The following is a 19,554-nucleotide window of genomic DNA, read 5'->3' as shown; positions in this document are numbered from 1 at the left end:
GTTGTCCGAGAGTGCCTTATTGATTCTGGTTATTCTGGTTATTTGTCTTTGGCATTGTTTTTGACTTCCCTGTTTTCTGGCATCCCTGACTCCTGGCTTTTCCTTATCATTGTGTCTCTTTCTGTTTTCCTTGACCTGTTTTCCTTGACCAATTCCTGACTATTCTTTGGTACGTTAGTCCGCCCATTCTAAGGTCCGGTATACGTTACCTATCAGTCCTCTGTGTTACACAATTCTACGTGCTGGATCATTCGGTAATCCTGACATTACGACATGGCCATAGATCCTGTAGAATTGTGTAAGCACATAGCTGCTTGTGAAAGGAAACTGGAGGATAATGATCACCGCATGGATCAATTTGCTCAGGCCTTCAGTGCGCTTCTTACCCGAACAGAGCATCTGCAACCTGCGGCCTCACCTCCACCTTATGTACTTCCAGCTATAGTACACAAGGCACCTACTGTCTCCCTATCTCCTCCCCTGCATTTTGATGGTAATATTCAAAAATGCCGGGGATTTATTAACCAAATGGAGTATCATTTTGAGGCCTCACCGGGATTTTTTCTCACAGACAGAGCTAAAATTGGTTACCTAATGAATCAATTAAAAGGTAAAGCTTTAGCTTGGGCCAATCCATTATGGGAGAGTAATAGGAGTGTGGCACACAATTACCAGGAGTTCCTTACGGAATTCAAACTTACATTTGAACCTTTAGGCAGAGATGATGATGCCTCTACTGCCCTGATGCACATCAGACAAGGGAACCGGTCTATCTCGGAATATGTCATAGAATTTCGTACCCTAGCTTCCGAGGTAGACTGGACTAATAGTGGGTTAGTCTCTGCATTTAAAAAGGGATTATCTGAAACTATGCTAGATGAGATTGCCGCCAAAGACTTACCCAAAAAGTTAATGAATTTATCACTTTTGTCATGCAGATTGAAAATAGATTAAGAACCAGAGAAGCTACTAGAAACAAGACCAGATGCATGAGTATGCATTTAGCACCCACGTTTCTCCAGACCTATTGTCCCTGAAATTCCTGGACAGTCCGAACCCGAACCCATGCAGTTGGGATTCACTAGACTGTCGGAAGCAGAAAGACAATATAGGAGAAAAGAAGGCCTATGTCTATACTGCGGTAGGAAGGGACATATGAGAAAAAATTGTCCCATACATCCGGAAAACTACCACACCTAAGCACCTTCAGGGGACAGGTCTTAGGTGTAATGGAAACTGTTACGACACTCACCGCCAGGGGAACGAAGCCGCCGTTTAGTGAATAATCCCCTTTCTCCTGAAATGTAGTTTTTATCCAGCCGATCGTCAAACTCCCGAACGGAGCATACGAACGCGGCATCTCCCGATCAGCAATTCAGTCGAAATCCTTTCACCGCTAGAAATAACGAAAAGTACTGTCCCAATAATAAATCCCTCCACAAACAAGACCAAGCTCCGTCTTGAAGGTCAAACAGGAATGTGTTTAACCCCTTAAGGACCAAACTTCTGGAATAAAAGGGAATCATGACGTGTCACACACGTCATGTGTCCTTAAGGGGTTAATGGGGGCTACCTGCCCGGTATTTATGCGGGTCTCCACAAGGTGGACACTCCCCTAGGGGACCTTGTGGAAGACTGTACAATATATTGGACAGTAGCCAATCGCAGTGGCTTCAACATAAGCCCTCCCCATCTTACCCATAAATCCTTCTTCTCTATCCCGGAGATAATTAGGAAGAAACCTAATTATCTCCCAGGATAGAGACAATCGCCATTTTAAAATACAGTAAGAAAAATACAATAAAATACATAACTTGAGAAGTACCGAATGCATATGGTTCGTGTAACGTATCCCCAGATAGCCTGGATCTGAGTGCATATTTCTACCGAATAGCGCTCAGATGCGATGTACCTAGTCCAATCGCCATGGAGTCAAAGTCTCTCACAGTCCTTCGGTATACGAATGACTCCATGGGACGGCTATCTGGGTAAAGTCCATACAAATGATATAAACTCCCGAATTGACCGGTGTTCGTACGCCTCGATGAAATAGAAGGCGGGCGGCGACTTGCAGCGGTGTTCGGCAGATAGAGAGTCCGTTTTTAGTTCCATAGGATTTGCACAAAACACCGCTGATTCTCCTCGTGTCCCAAAATGGCCGCCGCCTCGTGGTCGGCATACGAACGACGACCACCAGTACGAATGGAATGGAGAGGTGTCTGCGGTTAACCGCAATGTTCTAATTGAGGCCGATAGGTTAACTAGCAGCACACTCCTCTCCTGGGTGCCCGTCCGTTCGGTAGTTCAATCGGTACTTGAGGAAACACACGAACAGGGGCATATGGACAGGAAATCCAGCGAAATGAAGGCAAACAGACGAACCAACAATATAAGTCTATACAGATGGATCTGTCACAGAAACGTCCTCTGAAAAGAATAAAAATAGGTTTCTCCTTGACATTTCTATCGCCTTTGACAAAAATAACTTTTCATGCAAAGCCCTGATGGATTCAGGTGCGGCTGCAAACTTCAACGACGTTCAATTTGTCAAAGGTAATACTATACCTATCAAAGAGAGACTATCACCCCTAGCTGTTGAAGCTATTGATGGGAGACCACTCCCACAACCATTGATAACGCATGAAACGTTACCCATTAATATTTCCATTGGTGCCTTGCATAAGGAAGAGATTACATTTCAGGTGATTGCATCTCCTTCTTGTCCTATTATATTAGGATTCCCATGGCTTAGCAAGCATAACCCTCATATTGACTGGGCTAATGGGGGAATATTAGAATGGGGTAAGGATTGTAATGAAAGGGGCATATTGCATGTCACCAAAAGAGTGAGCACTATTGAATTACCCACTAGTACACCTCAAAATCCAGAGATCCCTATACAATACCAAGACATTAAGGAAGTATTTAGCAAGACTCAGTCTAATACTCTACCTCCTCACAGACCATATGACTGTTCACTTAACTTACTACCAGGCGCTATGCCACCTAAGGAAGTAGTCTATGCTCTATCTCCTCAGGAGAGTAGTGTAATGGAGGAATATATTAAAGATTCATTGAATAAAGGCCATATACGAAAATCATCCTTGCCTGCTGGTGCAGGATTCTTTTTTGTATCTAAAAAGGATGGTGAGTCGCGCCAATGTATCGATTACGGGGCATTGAACAAAATCACCATTAAGAACGCCTACCCCATTCCTCTTATTGCTGAACTATTTGACAGACTTCAGGGCGCTAAAGTGTTTACTAAGCTTGAACTTGGAAGCGCTTACAATTTGGTGAGAATCAAGGAAAACCACGAGTGGAAGACTGCATTTAATACCAGAAGTGGACACTATGAATATCTAGTGATGCTATTCGGGTTGTGCAATGCTCCAGCGGTTTTCCAAGATTTCATTAACGATGTACTCAGGGATTACATTTGCTTGTTTGTCTTGGTCTATCTGGATGATATCATTATTTATTCTCCTGACATTCAGACTCACCACGATCACGTTAGACAAGTTCGTCAGAACTTGTTAAAGAATCAATTTTATTGTAAATTAGAAAAATGCATCTTTGACCAATCTGAAGTACAGTTTTTGGGATATAATATCTCTGCCTCGGGGTTTCAGATGGATCCTAAAAAGCTGGAATCAGTTCTACAATGGCCTTTACCCACTGGGTTGAAAGCCATTCAAAGGTTCATTGGTTTCGCCAATTGTTACAGAAGATTTATAAAGGGATTTTCTTCAGTAATAGCCCCCATCACCAATATGACACGCAAGGGAGCTAGTAGTACTATATGGTCTAAGGAGGCAATTGAAGCCTTTGAAACTCTCAAACAGCGGTTTGCCTCCGCCGACATATTGATACATCCGGACACCAGTAAGCCTTTCATACTGGAGGTTGATGCTTCAGAGACAGGGGTAGGGGCAGTTCTCTCCCAGAGGGAGAGCCAGGAAACTCCATTATATCCTTGTGGTTACTTTTCTAGAAAGTTGTCTCCTGCTGAGCGCAATTACGATATTGGCAATAGAGAATTGTTGGCCATTATTCTAGCTCTCAAGGAGTGGCAACATATTTTAGAGGGTTCCATGGACCCCCTTTTGATCAATACTGATCACAAAAACCTGGCTTACATAGGAGATGCTAAGCGATTATCTTCTAGACAAGCTAGGTGGTCTCTATTTCTTTCTCGCTTTAATTTTCTTATCACCTACAGACCTGGTTCTAAAAATGTCAAGGCCGACGCCTTGTCCAGGCAGTTTGATACTGAGGCTATACTAGAGCAAGAAACGTCCCATATCATTCCCCCAGAATGTATCATTGCGTCCACTGTCCTTTCATTGTCCTCTCCACTGCTTGGCTCCATCATGGTAAACCTCAGGACAAACTGTTCGTTCCATTGGGGGAAGGGGTTAATATCATGAAGGTGTTTCATGAAGGTGTGTCTGCTGGTCACCCAGGTATTAATAAATCCACTTCTGCTATCATGAGGTCATTCTGGAGGGATTCCCTCAGGAAGGATGTTAAGGAATATGTGCAGGCTTGTTCTGTTTGTGCGGTTTCCAAAGTGCCTCATAAACTCCCTTGTGGCTTGTTACAACCTCTTCCTATTCCTGAGGTCCCATGATCCCACTTGTCCATGGACTTAATTGTTGAACTTCCTAGTTCTAATGGTTATACCACCATTCTCATGGTTGTGGACCGTTTTTCTAAAATGGCTCATTTTATTCCTCTCAAGAAATTACTGTCATCTCAAGACCTGGTACTAATCTTTATACGTGAGATTGTCCGTCTGCATGGTATTCCTCACAATATTGTATCTGATAGAGGTTCTCAGTTTGTATCCCGGTTTTTGAGGGCTTTTAATAAGCAATTGGGGATTGAATTGTCTTTTTCATCCTCTTACCACCCCCAGACTAATGGTACAGCTGAGAGGGCTAACCAGTCTTTGGAGTTATACTTGCGTTGTTTTGTTAGTAGCACTCAAAACCATTGGTCCGAATTATTACCATGGGCCGAGTTTGCTAGGAACAATGCTGAACATGATTCCTCTGGGCATAGTCCATTTTTTGTTAATAATGGCCGGCATCCTACTATCCTACCGGCTGTTTTTTTCTGATACGGCTATTCCTGCTTTGGAAGATCGTCTGGCTTCCATCCGTGATACCTGGGTTAAAGTTTAATCTGCTCTGGTTACTGCTGCTGACCGTTTCAAGCATTATGCTGATACACGTTGAGGTGCCAACCCTGTTTACCAAGTGAGTGAGAGGGTTTTGTTATCTTCTCGTAACATCAGGCTCAAAGTCCCTAGCATGAAATTTGCTCTTAGGTTCCTTGGACCTTTTCGTGTCCTTCGTAGGATCAATCCTGTTGCGTACTCTCTGGCCCTTCCAGCCTCCTTGAAAATTCCTAATACCTTTCATTTGTCCTTACTCAAACCTCTTGTTTGCAATAAATATACTGTCTCAAGTGTCCCTCCTCCTCCCTTAGTGGTTTCTGGAAAGGAAGAGTATGAGGTGTGGGGATATTTATGGGACAGTTGAGAATTGCCCACTATTTCAATTCTCAGATCCCAAAGATCGTTATCATGTAAGTGAAATGTATTCCATATAAATAAAAATCACAATTTGTTATAAAAATAGATACAATTTATTGTGACAAATTAAATAATAATAATATGTAACATGCGTGATAATAATCAATGAATATTCAGTATAACATGAGTATGCAATACAAATGGCAATACATTCCACTGGTTAACATAGCAATTGTCAAACAAGATTTATGACGGTGTTTCACAGAGCTTGCAGCGTAAGGCCATAAAACTTAGCTAACAAGTTAGAATAACCCTTTCAATGCTGGCTAGACCTCCTAGGTAATTAAGATCTATTCTCATGTAATTTTAAATAAAATAACATTTAAACCAGCTCATTAGTCATTTCCTGGAACCATCCAATAAGAGTAATCTACCATGTTCTATAAGCAGAATTTTAACTTGCCTAAACAGATATTTTATCTTATTGTAGAGCAAATCAATACACCTGGATAAATATCACGATATGCTAACATGTGATAAATCACATAAATACATAATTATTCTAATTCCATCTGCAGAATGGAATGGTTATAACTATATACTTCTTAGTTAACTAAGATTTCTAAATATCGAAATCTGATCGTGATTTATCCAGTCATATATCATGCTATTAGAATTTTTTAAATTAATTTAGATTAATTAAATGAAACCAGTATAATTACCAGTTGAGTAGACATTCTCGTCAGATGTTCTCAGGTAGCTAACTGTCAAGGAATGTTTCTTTCTCGCTCTGACTCTGGTTCTTTCTGACTCCTTGTCTTTCTTCTCCCCTTGCTTGCTCCTTTGCTTCCTCCTCTGCTACTCTCCTCTTCCCTTTGTCTTAACTTTTTTTTTTAAAGGGAAAAATTCTCTGTTCGTCACTAGGTGATAGACCAATAGAAAACTGGATGTGTGGTTACCTTCCAGATAGCAATTTAAGTATTTGGTCTATAGAGGGCAGTCTCGTCCCACTAAACATACCTATCCAGGAAAGAGTTAACTTTTCCTGGTGGCTATTTTGACGTCATTTAGCTTATCTTTATGGTTATCTATAACTTAAGTTTTCTGTCAGTTCAAAGACTTTCTTTGGGCTTTCTTCAGACTATGTGTCTGGCAAATTCTGCTATCATTTCTAATATGACAGTTATAAACTTAATATGACCTCTAAATTACAATGGGATCTTATACCATATCGAAAGTAAAATTAAATTATTTAATCTTCTCTGTCACAAATGTCTGGGTTTAGAATGTATTCTGTTCCATTAACATTTAGACAGTCTGTCCATCCCCCGTTCTCATTTCTTATCACTTGATTTGTATATACTATGCATTCCTTAGCTCTGGCAAAGTGGTTAGGTTTATAGGAGGTAGAGAAATCTTGTGTCTTTTGTTAGCTTGCAAATAACCAAAATGGAGTCTGCTCTGTTCAGAGTGACTCTGACAATATACATTTTAATTTCTATCATAGCACAAAATGTCTGCCGATATAAATACCCTGACAGAGGTCTCCTCCATAATTGATTCCAGGTTTTCTCGGGGCACTTTACAGTACTTGGTGGATTGGAAAGGTTATGGACCAGCCGGTCGTTCTTGGGTTCCGGCATCTGATATACATGCTGGCCGCAAGATTCGCTATTTTCATGCCAAATTTCCTCTCAAGCCTGGTCCTGCCCCCCGGTGGTTGGTAATGTCACGTATTATTCCGCTTATAAAAATGTGGTTAATGGCATTTACTGTCCACACATGAAAAGTTGTGCCGAGCAGCAACCAAATCCACAGAAGGGTTAATGCTGAGCAGCAAATGGAACCTGGTAACTGCCTTTGGGGTCAAAGGCCAGTTACAGCCTATCAGATGTAGAGGAGGGGCATTTAGGCCCAGTTCTCATCCTGCTCAGTGCCCTGTCGTGGTTTCCCTTGTGGTTGTCCGAGAGTGCGTTATTGATTCTGGTTATTTGTCTTTGGCATTGTTTTTTACTTCCCTGTTTTCTGGCATCCCTGACTCCTGGCTTTTCCTTATCATTGTGTCTCTTTCTGTTTCCCTTGACCTCGGCAATTCCTGACTATTCTTTGGTACGTTAGTCCGGCCATTCTAAGGTCCAGTATACGTTACCTATCAGTCCTCTGTGTTACACAATTCTACGTGCTGGATCATTCTGTAATCCTGACACAAAGGCAGCAGAGAGGTCAAGAAGAATTAATATGGAGTAGTGGCCTTTGGATATATGTGCATTTGTACGGGGTATACACATGTGTCAGATTCCAGCATATGTACAATGTACTTTACTAATGCAACTTTGATTTCTCCATGATTAAAAGTTGTATTTTACAGAGATGCATAATGAAATTTCTTTTCCACAATCTAAACCTTTCAAGCTCTAGGTTTCATTGAAATTGGATTAAATTGTGTTTCTTTAAAGGAATTGCTATCAGTTTTACTAGAATACATTAAATGTGCTAAAGATGATTCTTCTGTGGGAAGCATGGTCAACACTGTCTGCACGCAACATGAATCTTTATATAATAAAAAGATGCAATTTGTCACTTACCGGTTCGTGTCCGTCTGTGTCATCATCCCTGAGACCTTGTTCCAGCACGTTTTGTTGTCGCGGGGTGATGTGGACCAAACGGTGAGTCCCCAACCCTACATATAGCCATTTCTGTCTTGTCCTCTTGGTTTCCAAATGTAATATAACTGTACCTTTTCAAACCACAATCTACTTTTTAATTAAGTTTACCTACCTGTATATAAAAGTAAGGCTCACAAATGCCAAACTTATTCTTATTTTCTTTTTATTTAGCACATTCTGCTACTGAACCATGTGATATAGAATATTTTTGAGTCATTGCTGTTTCAGTTTTTCATGTACAGTATCTCACAAAAGTGAGTACACCCCTCACATTTTTGTAAATATTTTATTATATCTTTTCATGTGACAACACTTAAGAAATGACACTCTGCTACAATGTAAAGTAGTAGGTGTACAGCCTGTATAACATTATACACTTTCTGTCCCCTCAAAATAACTCAACACACAGCCATTAATGCCTAAACCATTGGCAACATAAGTGAGTACACAGCTAAGTGAAAATGTCCAAATTGGGCTCAAAGTGTCAATATTTTGTGTGGCCACCATTATTTTCCAGCACTACCTTAACCCTCATGGTCATGGAGTTCAATATAGCTTCACAGGTTGCTACTGCTACTCCTCCATGACAACATCATGGAGCTGGTGGATATTAGAGACCTTGCGCTCCCCCACCTTCTGTTTGAGGATGCCCAACAGATGTTGAATAGGGTTTAGGTCTGGAGACATGCTTGGCCAGTCCATCACCTTTACCTTCAGCTTCTTTAACAAGGCAGTGGTTGTTTTGGAGGTGTGTTTGGGGTCGTTTTCATGTTGGAATACTGCCCTGCGGCCCAGTCTCGGAAGGGAGGGGATCATGCTCTGCTTCAATATGTCATAGTACATGTTGGCATTCATGGTTCACTTAATGAACAGTAGCTCCCTAGTGCCGGCAGCACTCATGCAGGCCCCGACCATGACACTCCCACCAACATGCTTGACTGTAGGCTAGAAACACGTGTCTTTGTACTCCTCACCTAGTTGCCGCCACACACGCTTCACACCATCTGGACCAAATAAAGTTTATATTGGTCTCATCGGACCACAGGACATGGTTCCAGTAATCCATGTCCTTAATCTGCTTGTCTTCAGCAAACTGTTTGCGGGCTTTCTTGTGCATCATCTTTAGAAGAGGCTTCCTTGTGGGACAGCAGCCATGCAGACCAATTTGATGCAGTGTGCGGCGTGTGGTCTGAACACTGACAGGCTGACCCCCCGTCCCTCCCCCACCCCTTCAACCTCTGCAGCAATGCTGGCAGCACTCGTACGTCTATTTCCCAAAGACAACCTCTGGATATGAAACTGAGCACGTGCACTCAACTTCTTTGGTTGACCATGGCGAGGCCTGTTCTGAGTGGAACCTGTCCTGTAAAACCGCTGTATGGTCGTGCCCACTGTGCTGCAGCTCAGTTTCAGGGTCTTGGCAATCTTCTTATAGCCTAGGCCATCTTTATGTAGAGCAACAATTCTTTTTTTCAGATCCATCAGAAAGTTCTTTGCCATGAGGTGCCATGTTGAACTTCCAGTGATCAGTATGAGAGCGATAACACCAAATTTAACACACCTGCTTCCCATTCACACCTGAGACCTTGTAACACTAACGTGTCACATGACACTGGGAAGAGAAAATGGCTAACTGGGCCCAATTTGGACATTTCCACTTAGGGGTATACTCACTTTTGTTGCCAACGGTTTAGACATTAATGGCTGTGTGTTGAGTTATTTTGAGGGGACAGCAAATTGACACTGTTATACAGGCTGTACACTTACTACAGGCATTTCCTGCTTTACGTACTCCCGCTTTACGCACTCCCGCCTTTACGAACGCTCCACGGACCCGCCGCCATTTTATGTTGATGACATTTTGTGCCGGCGGTGCTCTGTGGATGCAGACCGAGGAGCAGAGTTTGTGGCCAGGAGAAGGTAAAGGTAACAATGATGGTGATCGGTAGGAGGGGAGTGCTGTGCTGAGCTGCTCCCCTCCTGCCGCTGTTGTAGTGTGGCTGAGCGGACTGCTGTCTGCCAGGAAGTGCCGACTGAGAGAGCACTTCCTGGCAGACCGGGTACTGTACCATGGTGATCAGGTACAGGACGGTAGGGGAGAGAGACACCTGAAAGGAGGGGATGGAGGAGAGGCACATGGACAAGTACAGAAGGGGAGGGGGAGAGGCACATTGGCAGGTATAGGAAGGAAGGGGGGAGAGACAAATGGGCAGGTACAGGAGGGAAGGGGATAGACTCATTGGAAGGTATAGGAAGGAAGGGGGTGAGAGACAAATGGGCAGGTACAGGAGGGAAGGAGGAGAGACACATTGACAGGTACAATAGGGGAGGGAGGATAGACACATGGACAGGGAGGGAAGGGGGGAAATGGGACACATGGATTGGGCTAAGAGGGGAAATGGGACACATGGATTGGGATAGGAGGGGGAATGGGACACATGGATGGAGCTGGGAAGAGGGAATGGGAGGGGGTAATGAGACACTGGGAGGGGGAATGAGACACCTGGAGGGGCTGGGAGAGGGGATAAGACACCTGGAGGGGCTGGGGGGTAAATGAGACACATGGAGCGTCTTAAACTAACCAGAAACAAGTGCAGTGCTACATTCAACAAGTGCAACATGTGGTTGAGGAGGAAGAAAACTGATGAAGATTTCAATATGGTATGTCGTCTTTTAATGTTCTTACAACATATATGTATTTGCTATGCTTTCATCTTGTATTTGTACTTCATAATTAAGGTTTTCAATGGAAAAATTTGTTGGTCAGGAACGGAACCCGTGTTTATTACATTTCGGTCTATGGTAAATTAGTTCTCACTTGATGAGCTCTCACTTTATGAACTAGGCTTCGGAACCAATTAGTTTGTAAAGTCGGGAACTACCTGTACTTTACATTGTAGCAGAGTGTAATTTCTTCAGTGTTGTCACATGAAAAGATATAATAAAATATGTACAAAAATGTGAGGGGTGTTCTCACTTTTGTGAGATACTGTATGCACTTAATACATGCATATTAGTAGATAAATAGATAAAATATTATATATATGTTTGAATGGCACACTTGAATTTTACTTACTAGCTCCAGGAATCTTGAAAAAATAGACGGAAATTTGGGAAATGAGTAAAATAGGGAGAGGTTTATTAAGGTAATTATTACTAATGATATTCTTTTTTTTCAAAAACAGTATATTGTGATTCCACAACATGGTAAGCTTACCATTAAGCATCATCACAATCAATTATTTATACCTTCCAGTGTAATTTCTGAAATGGATTATTTCTATTTGTACTTTTTGTGGGAATTGCTACAACAGGAATACCTTTTTGGGTACTTTGACCAAAAAATGGTGGTAGGATAGCAAGAATTTCTTGTGATCAATGTACTGCTGTGTATTTCAACTGGATATTTAACTGCCAGGGGCTATATTTAGTAAGATCACTATATATCACAACTTTGGCCATTTATTTTAGAGGACTGAATGTGAACTCCCCACAAAGATACCTTTTCAGGTTCTTTGACCAAAAACTTTTTTTTTTTTTACAGAGAGATATGCTTGATGATCAATATAAGTCTGAAGATGACATTCACAAAGCTACACTGTATTTTTTATTTACTCAATATATTTTTGATGAGTTAAATTCTATATATGGGATATATTGAAATTTTTATAGTTGATTATAATGATATGCACTATATGTACTCTCTTCTAAAAAGAGAACTATTGACCTGATTAAATCACATTGGTTTAGACACTAATGTTAATTCTTGCTCGATTGAATTATATGGTGAATGGTAAGGGTAATGGTAAAAGGTTTATTTTTTTTTATTTTTATTTTTTTCCCTAAGCTTGGGTTCTACTAATAATCTATGACTGGGGAATATAGTCACTCCTGACTAATATTATCCCCTATACGAGATATATGGTGAAATGCTGAATTACTGGCAGGGGCAAATGTAAATTTTTTCTTTTTTTTTCTCTCCCTTTCTCTCCTCGTTATGGACCTGTATTAATTAAAATCTATATCGGAGATTTAGCTCAATATTGAAATGGCTTTATATATTATTCTGTGACCTCAATCTTTTCTACTCCCCCCCTGCAACCTCATTCCTGCAATCCAGGCAGGCCTATCCAAAGGGTTACTACTGGGTACCCTATTGGAATACCAATGGGGAATTTGCTCCATTTATTGGTATCCAATTTTTGTCTTTTTTTCTGTGAAAATGTTTGTGTGTTTCTCCTGTTTTTTTTTATTTTCTTTTTTTTAATTTTTTTTTTATTAGGCCGGTGGAGAGGGGAACAAAGAACGGTGGAGACCACTTTTTCTCGTGATGACACTTAATATTGTCTCATGGAATGTCCAGGGGCTGAATTCACCCCAAAAGAGGGGAGCCGTATATAAATTTTTTAACGAAAATCAAATAGACGTCGCATTTATCCAAGAGACCCATTGGATTAATTCGTCAAACAGATTATGGAAATTTAAGAAATTTCCTTGGGTATTTGCCTCAAATTTAGAAGGGAAGAAAAAGAAAAGAGGTACTGCTATTATTATTTCTAATAGACATTTAGTTGAAACTATACACTTCTCTCCTGATCCTTTGGGTAGATATGTTCACCTAGTGGTTAAAATAAATGGCATAATCTATACCTTGGTTAATATTTATGCTCCAAACCGCAATCCAGAAATTTTACTTGATCAAATTATGGAAACATTAGACGAATCAAATAGCAGTAATATATTAATCGGAGGCGATTTTAATAGTGTCATGGATCCCAAAAAAAGATAGAAGTCACAAACAAACAGGAAACTCTAAACTATTAAATAGCTACTCATATAATTTAGCAGACTTTATTACCAAAAATACTCTCTATGATTGCTGGAGGATATTTAATCCAAATGAAAGGGACTATACTTTTTTTTCCCATGTCCACCAGACATATTCACGTATTGATATGTTTTTTGTAAAAGCAGGCCTTTTAGATTCCATCGTTAAAGTCAGCATCGGTTCTATAATACTATCAGATCATGCTCCTATATTTTTGAAAATTAAATTTAAAGACAAATCTAGACCTGGGACAAGGTGGAGATTAAATGAAAGTCTATTGAAAGTTGATCATATTAGGGAGTCTATTATAATGGAAATTGAGAACTTTTTAATTATTAATAATAATGGAGAAGTCTCGGCCCCCATAGTATGGTGTACTCTTAAAAGTTTTATTAGAGGATTACTAATTAAATATGGTTCTGAACTTAAAAGAAAAAAGGGTGATACTCTTCATAAATTAAGAATAAAACTAGCTGAGAAAGAATCTTTAAATAAAAATGTAACAACTAAAGAACTAACTGAAGAAATAATTAAATTGAAATTATCCATTAAAGAAAAAATCTATGATATAGTAAATAAGAACCTTACACTTCTTAAACAAAGATGGTATCATAATAGTAATAAAATAAACAGAGACCTCTCAAATAAACTGAAAAACTATAATAAAGATAAATCTATAAAAAAAAATAATCTCAGGAGACTCCCACTTAATTTCACCAAATGAAATTGCTAAGGCATTTGTGGACTATTATAGTTCCCTATATAATTTGGATGAAGTTAAAGCTACTGACCTAGAAATTTATAGATTCCTAAGTAGTCTCAAACTCCCTAAAATAAAAACTTCTAATCTAGAAAGACTTAACGCTCCAATCCTATCAACGGAGATTAATGCGGCAATCAACAGCTTAAAACCTAATAAAGTGCCTGGCCCTGATGGATACTCTGCAATATTCTATAAAACCTTCCTTAATTCTATTTCTCCTATCTTATTGGAAATGTTTACAAAGGTATCTTCAGAATTCCCCTTTCCAAAAGAAATGATGATAGCTTCAATAATACCTATCCCAAAGCCCGACAAAGACCCTACTCAAAATACTAACTATAGACCGATCTCATTGATCAATACGGATATAAAAAAAAATTCTAGTATATTGTCAAATCGTCTTAAAGATACCATAAACAACGTAATTGGTGTGGACCATTTGGGCTTTGTAAAGGAAAGAAGTGCTACTGACAATACCCGTAGGATCTTTAACTTAATTCATAGAATGAATGAAAGTAGATTGGGTTCGGTCATTATGGCCCTCGATGCCGAAAAGGCCTTTGACAGGGTCAATTGGAGATTCCTTGACTCTGTCATGGGCCAGTTCGGTATCGTGGGCCAATTTAGGTGTAAGACTATGTCAGTATACAAGAATACCTCTGCAAAAATCAGTAACCCTTTCTTCGATTCAGATATCTTTGAAATTAATAATGGTACTAGGCAAGGCTGTCCCTTGGCCCCGTTACTATATATATTGTCAATAGAACCATTAGCTGTCTTGATTAGGCAGAACATTAATATAAAAGGAGTGGAAATGTGAGACAGTGAAGTTAAAATAACCTTGTTTGCGGATGACATTATTCTTACTTTAGTTAATCCCTGGGTATCAATTACACATCTATTAAGTGATATAGCTTTATATAGCTCCTTTTCTAATTATAAAATCAATATGAAAAAAAAAACAAATGTTATCTTATATGTTAAGTGATACTGAAAAGGAAACAATAGCTATACAATTTCACTTTGTCTGGGCTAAAGATGAGATTGAATATTTGGGGATAAAGATTTCTTTCAACACTGCTAGTGTAATTCAATCGAACTATGAAAATTTATTCAGAAACCTACAACATCAAATTATCAAATGGAAACGACTAGAACCCTCTTGGATTGGTAGAATAAATATGGTTAAAGCATTTTTGTTACCGAAACTCATATCTTTTTAGGGCAATTCCATTTAGAATTAAATTAGAAATGCTTAACCGGTTTCAAAATCTATTCTCTAACTACATATGGGCCAATAAACCTCCTAGGATTGCGTTTGAAATCTTGCGTAGAAGTTATCCGAAAGGAGGGATAGCATTTCCGGATGTATACAGGTCCTATGAAGCCTGTAAAGCATCCCAGTTATTAAGGTGGATAAATATGGATCAGGATATCTCACCATGGCTTAGTATAGAACAAGAAAGCAGTCCTAAGTATAAATGATCTATTTTGGTGTGGATAGGCATATTAGACCTAGTTGTACTGGAGAAAAATCTTTTTTCCAATAATATCTTAAACGACATGGCTATAACTTCTAAAATACTTATGAAGAAACTTAATTTGAAAGATAGAATATTTTATGATACCCCAATAGAAATTCTACGTTATGTAATGATAGATTTAGATATCAAATCCTGGATAAGTAAAATCTCAGATTTATATGAAGGCTATAGATTGATCACATTTAATCAATTACAAGGAAAATATAACATACCCACAAGTGATATATTTAAATACCTAAGATTAAAGAATTTCCTAATGTCCAAATTAATTTGTAAAGAACACTATATAACCTTTCAAATCGCTAATAGCCAAAAAAAAAGGGAGTATTGCTAGATTTTCTAAATTATTTGATCTAATGGACCATGATCCTCAAATCTCTTCCTTTACTAAATGGGAAACTGATATTGGTAGATCTATACCTTTTGTAGAGTGGACTAGAGGTACTCAATTAGTAAAACAATCTATCCATAATGTATCACTATTGGAAACTCATCTTAAATTAATCTATAGATGGTACTTTGTTCCAACTAGAATGCATAAGATCGACCCTATTCATAGTAAAATCTGCTGGAGATGTGGATTGGAGGACGGCACAATATACCATATATGGTGGGAATGCCCTAGACTAAACAATTTGAAAACACAGCTATTCGATTTGGTAAAATCCTTATACCATGATATAAATGAAATCAGTCCACAAATGTTTCTATTTAATATCGGTCTACCTACACAGGATAACAATTTAAGTAGACTTTTGACCCATATCTTCTCTGCAGTTAAAATCAATATTGCTAGATGTTGGAAATCCCCTATACCTCCTGGATGGATAGAAATTATGGCTCAAATTGAATTTCAGTATAAAATGGAGACGAGTTATGTTTTTAGGAAAAAGCCTAGGAAAAATGAAAAGGTTTGGTCCCTTTGGACTTCCAAACATTCAAGTATGAACTAACTCTATCTTCAGACTAGAGGCCTTCCCCTTCCCCTTTTTTTTTTTGTTATGTTTTGTTTTGTCTTATTATTGTTATTGTTTAACGTTTATTTAATTTTTTTTGAATATTTTGTTAGCTATCATCACTTATATTGTATGAATATATTAATATATGATATTATCATTTATTGTTTTAAGCATGATACACTCGGAGCGATGAGGCTATTTGGTATAAACAAATGTGATTTTATGTTTTTGTTGAAATTTCTTGAATAAATATGATAAATATAAAAAAAAAAAAACTTTGTTGCAAGATAAGATAATCATGATTACTCACTAAACTCCAATATTGTTTGTGAATTAAAGGAAGACTCCAAACCACTGCTGCTCTTGGCTTATTGGTTATGGTACCAATGAGCTAAATCCTGCATTGCTGCTTAAAAACTTCTAACAGCATTAGTAGTTCAGATGAGAAGTGTCAACTGGGGAGGTCCTAATGTGGTGCAATTTCTTCAAAAACAAATTCAACTGCCTAGCAACTTGGTAAAACCTAGATGTTCTTTGTATTACCTTCTATAACTCACAGGGCAGGGGTAAAAGATTAATAAACAGGTCAGGAACTGTAATATTCCCAATACTTTACCCCATTAGGCTTTTTTAGTGAGAAATTTCAGTGACCTCCAAAGACACATCCAGGTTCTGTATATTGGGGGTTGTGGCATTGTCACCTAAACTTATAGAGTCCACAGCACCAGCCCCAATATATCATCCCTTCACAGTTAGCAAACGGCTGACAGAAGACACCTCATATGATCTTCCCTTGCTACATGTGTGCCCCACTCTTCAGATCTCAGATGTTCATTTAGCGAATACGAAAACTATGTGTGCTACTATCTTGTTGTGCTTGTAATGCTCTTTGCAGTAGTGCTGAGAGGGATAAGTCCGTATTAGCCAGGTTGTGATTGTTCAATTTAGGTGTTTTGAAAATTGTTGTTTTCTGTGCAAATTGGCTTGGACCTTGGTCAGGCAATAATGCTGTATCTTTTCATATCAGTCTGGGCTTCACAAAGCACACTGAATGTGTTTTGTTCCATTCCCATAGTTTTCTTTCTGTGGAAAGATGTTCTAACAGACCGACAACTCCTGGTGGTTTTATTAATTGTTTATTTATTTGTTTCACAAGTGACAACATTAATTTTGTCCCCATAATGGAATGGCAATCTTCAGTTCGTTAAGGGTTAATCCTAGGTGATATTAGAATTGACATAAAGCCGTTCCAAACTAGCTAGGTGATCCATATATTTTAAACTTACCTGCCATGGGTCAGTCCATTGTTAAATTATAATTTAATAAATTATGCAAGTGAAGGTGGACCCTCTGGTGTCTTCCACTATATCTTGAGAACTTTATGTTTAATAAATGGCCTTATTTACATATCTACTATTCTTAAAAAAACAGAACAACAAAAACAATGCATAGATTTTACCCCTTTATTACCCCAGGTGTACATTCACAATGGCAAGAATTTCAAAGATGATCGCCGGAAGACATTCATATATACATAGCTATTCACCTTATGGCATACTTCCTTTGATCAATCCCCTCCAAAACAGAACCCTAACATCCTATCCCATGCAGTGCGAAACTCTGTTATCATCTCACCTACACAGCGTCACTTTGTCAACCCCCTTCACAGTTTTTTTTAACCCCTCCCTGAATTATTAGCGGGCATAAAAATACTGCCCTCTGTGGAAAATTATTTGTTCCCATCAGTCCTTGAATACTGTTTTAAAAACACTTAATTCTACATTTACCGTTAAGATCCTTTACTCTCCAGTCGTTCACTCCAATGCAAGAGCATTCTGTCATTTTAAATGGACCTATTTACATTTTGCCTCTTCTCACTACATCATCGTTCCCTGAAATATGTATGGCTCCTAAACACAAAAGTTTTTTTTCGACACACTGGTTTAACTTTCATAATCTAGTACTCCACAGACTTTCTTAATTTTCCTTCCTATTTTTGCAGGCCTGACCACATATTATCTGACCAAACTTTCATATTGCCACATAAAACTCAGTCTTTTCCTCTTAAAGTATCTTTTCAAAATAATTACTTTTCTGGTGCTTTAATGATCGGTTCCCTCCCTTATCCCTCGACCCATTCAGTCTTTGTCTTCTGTGCAGTCATTGGCAGATCCTTCACAGTTATTGGCTCCACCTTTAAGCATTTTGGCCCCACCCCCACGGGGCATTGTTCCAGTGAATGCCTCTTCTTGTGTCCTCTTCAGACTCAGCACCTCCGCTTGCAGCTGAGCCCTACCTTCCTGTTCCTAAACAAGAAGGATTTAACTGTACATTATATTAACACAAGAATTTTTTTTACCTATGTCCTAGCTCTCACTCTTTTGTTGATTTCTTTCAATTTAGAAAGGTTTTTCCTCTTTCTTTGGCTATTTTGTTACATTTGTTTTATTACCATATTTTTATGTATTTCCTCCTAAGCATTTCTTTCTCTAACGTATTGTCATTTTTCTCACCTTTTTTAAATCCTCCTGCAGTCTCTTCAGCTTTAGCTCCAGCTCTGTGACTTTATCAGTAAGATTTCTATACAGAGAAAGTAAAACCCATTTAATTGCATGGATAGACAACATTTACAGGGATTTACACAGTGAGGTACCGCAACTGTTTCTCTTACCCTGGTTGTGCTGGGAGAGAATTGTGAGCTCCTAAATCAGTTGTGTCCTCTGACCCTTGACCTTTGGGGCGCAAAACAGAAATTATGTTAAACAATATCTAGAATATATACACATCCTAACAGTTAAATTATATTTTACTGTACTTGCAATACGTGGTAGTTTATTAAGTATGTTTACAGAGGTCTAAGACTCTAGCGCAATCATGGCTAACATGATCTACATGCTGGCTGAGCATAATCAGAAATACAACTCACAAACAACTGGGTTCTAGAGCTAGCCATTACTGGTGTAGTGTCTTATGTATCGTAGAACTGATATTCTATCTTTTTTTCTCTCTCTTTCCAGTCTTTCTGTCCTCTCCTTCTCCCTTTCCCTATTCATTTTATATGAAGTTGCTTATTTTTCTGGGCATGCATGTTATACCTTCTTAACAGTGATATATAAAAATATTTTAAAAAAGCCACTTTTTAACGGGTATTTAAAATTGTGAAAAAATATTATATGCTTTTTTGAGTCACAGGCTAATGACTTATCAGCGTTCCTGCAATGAGAGACACACTAGACTTTAAATGGCTAGGGG

At 38.8% G+C, this 19,554-nt stretch overlaps 1 protein-coding gene across 2 annotated transcripts in view; it reads right to left on the bottom strand.

Moving 5' to 3' along the window:
* Nucleotides 1-17,751: 17,751 nt before the first annotated feature.
* The window catches only part of SIPA1 (signal-induced proliferation-associated 1), a 59,787-nt gene continuing 57,984 nt past the window's right edge, over nucleotides 17,752-19,554 (bottom strand). For both annotated transcript variants that reach the window (XM_063437806.1, XM_063437805.1), the window contains exons 13-15: nucleotides 18,974-19,034; nucleotides 18,816-18,882; nucleotides 17,752-18,608 (exon numbers count right to left, since the gene is read on the bottom strand). In XM_063437806.1, the coding sequence (XP_063293876.1) occupies nucleotides 18,441-18,608; nucleotides 18,816-18,882; nucleotides 18,974-19,034 (296 nt within the window). In that variant the 3' untranslated portion in view covers nucleotides 17,752-18,440. The remainder of the gene's footprint in view (nucleotides 18,609-18,815; nucleotides 18,883-18,973; nucleotides 19,035-19,554) is intronic.

Source organism: Pelobates fuscus, chromosome 12 (genome assembly GCF_036172605.1).
Source record: "Pelobates fuscus isolate aPelFus1 chromosome 12, aPelFus1.pri, whole genome shotgun sequence".
NCBI classification, from domain to species: Eukaryota; Metazoa; Chordata; class Amphibia; order Anura; family Pelobatidae; genus Pelobates; species Pelobates fuscus.
This window is presented reverse-complemented; position numbering and strand designations above follow the sequence as displayed.